This window comes from Eufriesea mexicana, unplaced genomic scaffold (assembly GCF_001483705.2).
Source record: "Eufriesea mexicana isolate 0111107269 unplaced genomic scaffold, ASM148370v2 scaffold5064, whole genome shotgun sequence".
Lineage (NCBI taxonomy): Eukaryota > Metazoa > Arthropoda > Insecta > Hymenoptera > Apidae > Eufriesea > Eufriesea mexicana.
The window spans coordinates 37,764-45,878 of NW_016913009.1; the positions used below are offsets into that span (position 1 = coordinate 37,764).

Genomic DNA, 8,115 nt, shown 5'->3' on the forward strand with positions numbered 1-8,115 from the left:
ATTTGACAATTTAATTTTCGCTCGCTTCAAACTGCGAGTAAATCGGACGATAATGTAAGATTATAAAATACTACTACCGTCATCAATTACGAGATACATAGACGAAGTTAATAATTATAATTGTCCTGCACTGTGCTCACTGTGTACACTCTCTCTCGCTCTCCGCCACTGCCTTCTTCCCATAACAGTCATCTAACGTTCCAACCGTAAGATCGTCCTCACCCACGCGAAACAAGTATCCTTACATCACGTACCAACACTCGCGCCATTGCTGGACCATACGCATTCGCGCTCGCACCTCGCCATCTCTCACTCGCGAAACCAGTTCCACGCAGACAGCAAACGAAATAAAACCCCTCTCGTCGACCTTTAAATATAAATTCCATCCACCTCCGCTTCGAAATACTTTCAAAGAGCTTCATCCCAAGCCCCGCCTAAAGACCACAAAAACCCCCGTTGTCTTGCAACAATTTCGCTACAAGCTCGAGCCGTCTCGCTGTAGCGATTGTATCCCATCGTCGGCCAGTAAGCAACGAACCACATCAAAAGAAGAATCGTTGAAACGCAATTCCATCGAGCCGGCAATACGCTAAAAGCGTTGCGGAGCGAGCCTGCGCGTCCAGCGATTAATTAATCCAATCTCCGCGATAATTCCGTAAACTTTCCGATCGCCAAGCCCCTCGGAGCATCTTCGCGATCATACGAGCGACGATGTAACTCTTATCGGAACTTATATCTCGTCAGCTACACGCCATCTACCAGACCGGTAGACGTTCTATCGTTTCTCTTCGTCGTACACAAAGGTGACGAAGATGCACGAGGAATGCTCACGCTATCACTCATATCTCGCCATCTCTCACGGTGAAATGGCGGAACCAATTCCACGAACTCTCCGTCTACACGCGCCATAATTAATTCCATTCGTCTCTCCAGCCGCGAAATTCCACGATGGAAAAATTCTCTGCCATCATCCACTTCCACCCTCTCCCGACTTCTACAACGCGGCGCGCTAACAAATGCGTCGGTTACCTTCCTGTTTCGACGTCCCGCGCATAACAACGAAGACAACGATTCCCCTCCTGGCCGATTTCATTTTCACGGAGAAAATCGCCCGGTCGTCGCGACGCACGGAACGCCTTGTACTTCTAGAGCGCGAGAATGGTACCCTACCGGTGAGCAGGCGACGGCTTTATCAGATAAAGAGGCGCTATCGGTCTTGCGAAATAAAACATCGTTGGTAGTTCCACGATGACACACAGTGCCGGTTGTTACAGACGCGTACGTGCGACGACTGTTCTTTGTTCCTCGCCCCACCAGTAATTTCAGTTTCCTTCGCAAGGAAGGCACCAACCACGTGAGTAAATTTGGCAGGATCGATTCTAACACGTAGATGTTGTCATACGTGGTCGATCGTGATCGTGACTCGAGTATCTAGGTGTTTATTCGATGCTAACGAGGATGATGAGATTGGTATCAGAAATTAGACATTGGTAGGTTTAATCCATGGGATTTGAAATTTTGCTATAGGAATTCGGTAGGTTTTGGGGATTTTTGAACAGCGTCTCGAGACACTCGACACATTAGTCATTTATCTGTCATTTATCAATTATCTTATCACCGAGACAGCAGAGTGATGGATGTTAAGAAATTGGGATTTGAGAAAATTTTTAGGAGAGTCTGGTTAAGCGTAGGTTATAGACTCTGTGGAATCATAAAATGAAATTTTAGACCCTAGTTTGAGGTGTGTTTGAAGCATATGTGGCAAGTGATAAAGACCCCGGTGATAATTTCAAATTAAACAACATTCTTATCTGCGAGAGATTATTTAGGCTGTTCTTTTGTTGGTCTCGATACACTGAGTACTATCTTCGTTTTACAAATTTAATATGACTCGTTAGTTCGTCGTAATTTCATATTGAGTATTGGAAACACAAGTTTAGTTGTAGACAAAAATAGTTTGGAAGATCTAAATTCCGAGAACGAATGTTTATATGAACATTAACGAACGATAAGAATTGGGGGTTAGGTGAACCATGTCACGTCACCTCTTGAATTCTCCTACGAGCTGGTCAGTCTTTCTAGAGAAGCACTCAAAGACTCATGTACCTTGCTTGAGTAATACAAAACCTTAATAGTAAATACATATTGTTGGAATAGACGTGGGTAATTCACGACGGGGTCTGAAAGAGTCTACATGCGTGGAGGACAACCCAAATTCGGTTCAGATCAATTCGCTATTCTCATGTCTGTATGTACTAGAGGACTGATAATACCGAGGCAATATCTACAGAAATGAGTCACTGATAAGGAAATACATGTAATAAGTATCGTATGAAGAAGGTCAAGTGCACAAATGGTTCTATTATTTTTATCAGGTCATGGACAGCGTGTACGGGACTCTATCTGACAAGTTGAGGAGAGAGGGTCTCTGCCCGATTTGCGTGATGGAGACAGACCTAGGCCCGAAATACACCTGCTCAAACGAGCACACGATCTGTTATCGGTGCAAACCTTATTACTACAGCTGTCCCATTTGCCAGTCGTCATTCGACACGAGTATACCAGCCGCGCACGGGGCTTCTTCGTTCCCAATGCCCACCGATTTCGTGCCTCATTCTCTTCCGCCCAGATTCTACTCGCATCATCCCACTGCTCCGCCGATATGCGAATTTATGGAAAGAGAAGGAAACAGGATGCCACCACACCCGCCTGGTCATCAGGAACTAAAGACGTGCGCGTACAGGGATTTTGGATGCTGGGTGAAGCTGCCCATATACTTGGACCTGCACGAATCTCGGTAAGGGATGTTAAAATTGTTAAATTGGTTAGGTTATGTTCGATTTTGTAAAGTTGATGGAATGAGAATAAAAGTCGTAGAATTATTTTTATGGGGTAAAATTAATATGGCATATGTTTGGAATAATATATTATTCGGTAATTTTTAATTTTCAGTAGGGATGTAAGAGAAATTATTTTTCGGGTAATATTGTTACAATTAAGGAAATTATATATTTTTATTATGGAAATACTGCGGCATATATTTGGGATAATATATGATTCGGTAATTTTTTATTTTCAGTAGGGATGTAAGAGAAATTATTTTTCGGGTAATATTGTAATTTTCGCAGTTATATATTTTTATTATAGAAATATAGGGCCGTATATTTCGGATAGTATATAATTCGATAATTTTTAATTTTCAGTAGGGATGTAAGAGAAATTATTTTTCGGATAATATTGTTACAATTAAGGAAATTATATATTTTTATTATGGAAATACTGCGGCATATATTTGGGATAATATATGATTCGGTAATTTTTTATTTTCAGTAGGGATGTAAGAGAAATTATTTTTCGGGTAATATTGTAATTTTCGCAGTTATATATTTTTATTATAGAAATATAGGGCCGTATATTTCGGATAGTATATGATTCGGTAATTTTTAATTTCCAGTAGGGATGTAAGAGAAATTATTTTTCGGGTAATATTGTAATTTTCGCAGTTATATATTTTTATTATAGAAATATAGGGCCGTATATTTCGGATAGTATATGATTCGGTAATTTTTAATTTTCAGTAGGGACGTGAAGAAATTATTTTTCGGGTAATATTGTAATTTTCGCAGTTATATATTTTTATTATAGAAATATAGGGCCGTATATTTCGGATAGTATATGATTCGGTAATTTTTAATTTTCAGTAGGGACGTGAAGAAATTATTTTTCGGGTAATATTGTAATTTTCGCAGTTATATATTTTTATTATAGAAATATAGGGCCGTATATTTGGGATAGTATATAATTCCATAATTTTTAATTTTCAGTAGGGACGTGAAGAAATTATTTTTCCGGTAATATTATAATTTCCCCAGTTATATATTTTTATTACAAAAATATTATGACGTATAATTGGAATAATATATTATTCGTTAATTTTTAATTTCTATTGCGAATGCAAGGAAAATATTTTTGGATTATGTTATAATTTCCACAGTTATATATATTATTACAAAAATACTGCGGCATATATTTGAAATAATATATGATTCGGTAATTTTTAATTTTTCAGGAAATATTATTCCAACTTCCGTAATTATATATATATATATTTATTATAAAAATATATAGGATAATACGTGATTTAGTAATTTCTATCTATCTAAAACGTAAAGGAAAGATTTCTATGATAACATTAATTTTTATAATTACATTTTTATCAGAAATATCAGAAATATCGTTTCATATATTTAGCATAATACGCGATTTAGTAATTTTTAATAGGAATAGAAGAAGACTTCTGTGGTAATATTAATTTCTACAGTCGCATATTTTATAATTTAATATCTCGACAAAATATCCGACAAATAATTTCGCGAAACATAGAAATTTTAAAACAATGATCGCAGATAAGCATAATTTATCAATCAACAACAGACTTGCATACGTGCAATTGATATCGCAACAGACCGTTATCGTCATTCAAACTGCGATATGAAATTCGAAAGGCGATTAAAAGATAAGAAAACAAATGACCACATTCGATCATTTTCCCCACTTTTCCCTATCATTTCCTCCCACTCGAAAATTCCAAATTCTAAACCATAAACAATCTGTAATAAACTCCTCGCATTCCCAATTTTCTTCCTCTCCCAAAAAATGAAAAGAAAAGAATAAAAAGGAGGTATTCCTTCAAATAAAGAACTGTATAATAATAGAATTGCAGAATTATTTGACTTCGATAATGCGCACACTGTGACATTACATTGAATATGATATATTAATTAATATCGATCTTCCAAATTTCATGAAATGGTAACTAAAGCTCACCTCTTGAGTGCAAAGGGTTAATATAACAAAAATTCGCAGAACTTGCAAAATTTTTACCATTAGCGGATTAGCTATACAGTGGTCATCCAAAATTGTATACTACTTTGGTGTCTAATTCTTCATAATCGGATCATAGTGAAAGGTGTTAATTACTGGAACCTGTCTGCTTCGATGCACCGTTTATCGAGCTTTGCAAATATGAACTTAACCCTTTGCACTCGAGAGGCGCCATTTAATCAGTCGTCATTTAATCAGATTCTGAAGATGGATGTTAATTAATATATCAAATTTACAATTAGCCAACGATGCGTCGAATATCGAAGTAAAATAATTCTACGTTTTAATTTCTATACGATTTCTTATTTACCCTTTTAAAATTATCGTCGACTTTATGGCAGAAAGTCTTCGAATTACTATTTTCCTGTAACGAAAAAATCTTCGAATGCAAAGAGTTAACTTTGCACCTTTTGGTCCTAGTCTGGGTCGGGCCCGAAGTCTAGTGCCGGTCCCAGGAAACCAGCGTGGCACTTAACCTGTTAACCACTTGTGCTGGCAAGGAATTCATAGACGTCTGTGCCAGAAGGGTCCAGTGTTTCTGTGACAATTGCCTGACGACGCATATACCACGTCGTTGACGATTCTGCGACAATTGCCTGACCACGTGTGTACCACGTCGATGACGATTCTGCGACAATTGCCTGACCACGTGTGTACCACGTCGTTGACGATTCTGCGACAATTGTTTGACCACGTGTATACCACGTCGTTGGCGATTCTGCGACAATTGCCTGGCGACGTGTATACCACGTCGTTGGCGATTCTGCGACAATTGCCTGGCGACGTGTATACCACGTCGTTGGCGATTCTGCGACAAAAGCATTACGACGTGCGTGGCACGTTTTACCAGCGCAAGCGGTTAATTTGGACGCATTCTCGATAATTAGAGAAACTCGACTGATTGAACGCAACGCTGTGATATTTTCCCTTTTCAGATGTCAGTTCCGTCCTCACTTGGAGGAAGAGATGCCCAAGTCCAGCAATGACTCCGAATGAGCACCATGGTCGGCCCGAAGAATTAGTGGAATGTAAATATAGAAAATACGGCTGCATGGTGAACATGCCCAGAAGAAGGAAGCTGTTACACCAGGAGCAATGCAACTACCGGAAGTACGCACACAGCGACAGCGACTTGTCGACGAACAGCGACTTGTCCACAGACAACGAATACGATCCGCAAAATTGCGTGGCGTGCAAATGGACGCAATACGGGTGCAGAGTGAGGCCCAAAATAAATCGTTTGAAGTCTCACGAGATGAACTGCAATTACAGGATGGAAGAGTGCGCTTATAAATCCAGAGGATGCACGGAACTGTTCAAACCACCGAGGAAATTCGCTCATGAGAAGAATTGTCAGTTCTCTAATTTTTGACGAATTAATTATTTAATTCGAGATGAAAATATGTAGAAAATTCTTTTTTTTTTTTTTTTTTTTCCGGGTTTAATAGCGAAAAATAGGAAGTGCGTATAGGGAAACCTTTCGAAGAGGACTTTTGAAATTCTTCGTGAAGAAATTTGATCAGGATTCTCTGTGAATAACTCGATGCAATTGGTGGAATTTTATTTTGATTCTTTTGGAAAAATTCGGGGAATTTAAATAAGAAAGGTGTTGCTATTTTCGATTTCCATTTTGAGTAACTTGAGTATATTATAATGATTTAAAAATGATTTCCATTTTTAGTGACTAAGTATATTCTTGTATTTATACTTGTCGTTGGTTTAATAAAATTTAATTTGCGCAAAATTATCCTGTATTTGTCGATGTATGTTAGTGTTTTTAGTGGAGTATGGTATGTTCGTGGGTCGTAATTAGGGGCTTGAACGATGGATTTCGTAATAAGTGACGAAGCGTTCTTAATCTTCCCAGTGCATCACGGGAAGACGTACAAGCATACATACCAACGTCGTTGGTATATACTTCCCAGTATCGATTCGCATCTAACCATACATTGTTCCAGAAGACAGTTCAAGCCCATTGAATACCGCGCTATTAATTACATTACCATCAATTAGGTTAGCTTAGAGAACGAATGTTTCATCCTGGTAGGAGTGGCTTAAATTGCGAAATTCGAACTGGAAGCGTTACAAGTATTATTCAGGGAACATGGGAAAATATATGAAAACGGTATTTTACGCAAAATGATTTTCTGGGATACAGAAAAACCTTCCATTCGCGATAAAATTCGCGAAATTTATTAGCCAGGAATTTCATCAAGCTGAGATCACTTTTCTCTCATCACGCGTTCGCGATAAAATTTGCAACAAAGTTCATAATAAAATTCGCAACAAAATTCGCGACAAAATTCGCGATATCTGTTACCATGATATTAACCAAACCGATATCATGTTTCTAACACCACGCATTCGCGATAAAATTCGCAACAAAGTTCATATTAAAATTTGCAATAAAATTCGCAATGAAATTCTCAAAAATCTGTAACTTACGACATCCACGAAACTAGCACCATCTTTTTATCAACAAACATTCGAGGTAAAATTGGCAACAAAATTCGCAGAAATCTATTATTCGCGATATCCGTGAAGTCAAAACCACTTTTCTATCACCACAGATTCGCGAAATCTATTACGCACAATATCAACTAAACGAAGACCATTTTTCTAACGCCACAGATTCGCAATAAAATTCGCGGAATTTATTAACAAGGAATTCCATCAAACCGATATCATTTATCTATCACCACCCATTCGCAATAAATTTCGCAATAAAATTCACGACAAAATTCACGATATCTTTTACTCACGTTATCAACCAAATGAAGAACGTTTCTCTAACACCACAGATTCGCGATAAAATTCGCAACACAGTTCGCAACAAAATTTGCGAATTCTACTATCCACGATATCAACTAATCGAAGACCACTGTTCTAACTCTAGGGATTCGCGACAAAATTCGCGAAGAAATTCGCAAGGAAATTCGCAATAAAATTCTCAAGGAAATTCGCAACAAAATTCGCGTTATCTACTATCCACAATATCAACCAAAGGAAGACCATTCTTCTAACACCACAGATTCGCGATAAAATTCGCAACACAGTTCGCAACAAAATTCGCGAATTCTACTATCCACGATATCAACTAATCGAAGACCACTGTTCTAACTCTAGGGATTCGCGACAAAATTCGCGAAGAAATTCGCAAGGAAATTCGCAACAAAATTCGCGTTATCTGCTATCCACAATATCAACCAAAGGAAGATCATTCTTCTAACA

The 8,115-nt window shown here is 38.0% G+C and overlaps 1 protein-coding gene across 1 annotated transcript; it reads left to right on the plus strand.

Annotated features, from left to right (window-relative positions):
• The first annotated feature begins 1,246 nt into the window (after positions 1-1,246).
• Positions 1,247-6,256, plus strand: LOC108551852 (uncharacterized). Its single transcript, XM_017906185.1, has 4 exons — positions 1,247-1,354; positions 2,376-2,797; positions 3,148-3,173; positions 5,820-6,256. Exons 2-4 carry the CDS (start codon positions 2,379-2,381, stop codon positions 6,254-6,256), a joined length of 882 nt encoding a protein of 293 aa, XP_017761674.1. The 5' UTR covers positions 1,247-1,354; positions 2,376-2,378.
• Positions 6,257-8,115: the final 1,859 nt, after the last annotated feature.

Bases quoted from the DNA above. Each gene is read 5' to 3' on its own strand.
- LOC108551852 (XM_017906185.1), top strand. From the start codon at position 2,379: ATGGACAGCGTGTACGGGACTCTATCTGACAAGTTGAGGAGAGAGGGT. The intron at 2,798-3,147 runs GTAAGGGATGTT...TTTTTATTATAG, and splicing joins TTGGACCTGCACGAATCTCG to AAATATAGGGCCGTATATTT. The intron at 3,174-5,819 runs GTATATAATTCG...TTCCCTTTTCAG, and splicing joins AGGGCCGTATATTTCGGATA to ATGTCAGTTCCGTCCTCACT.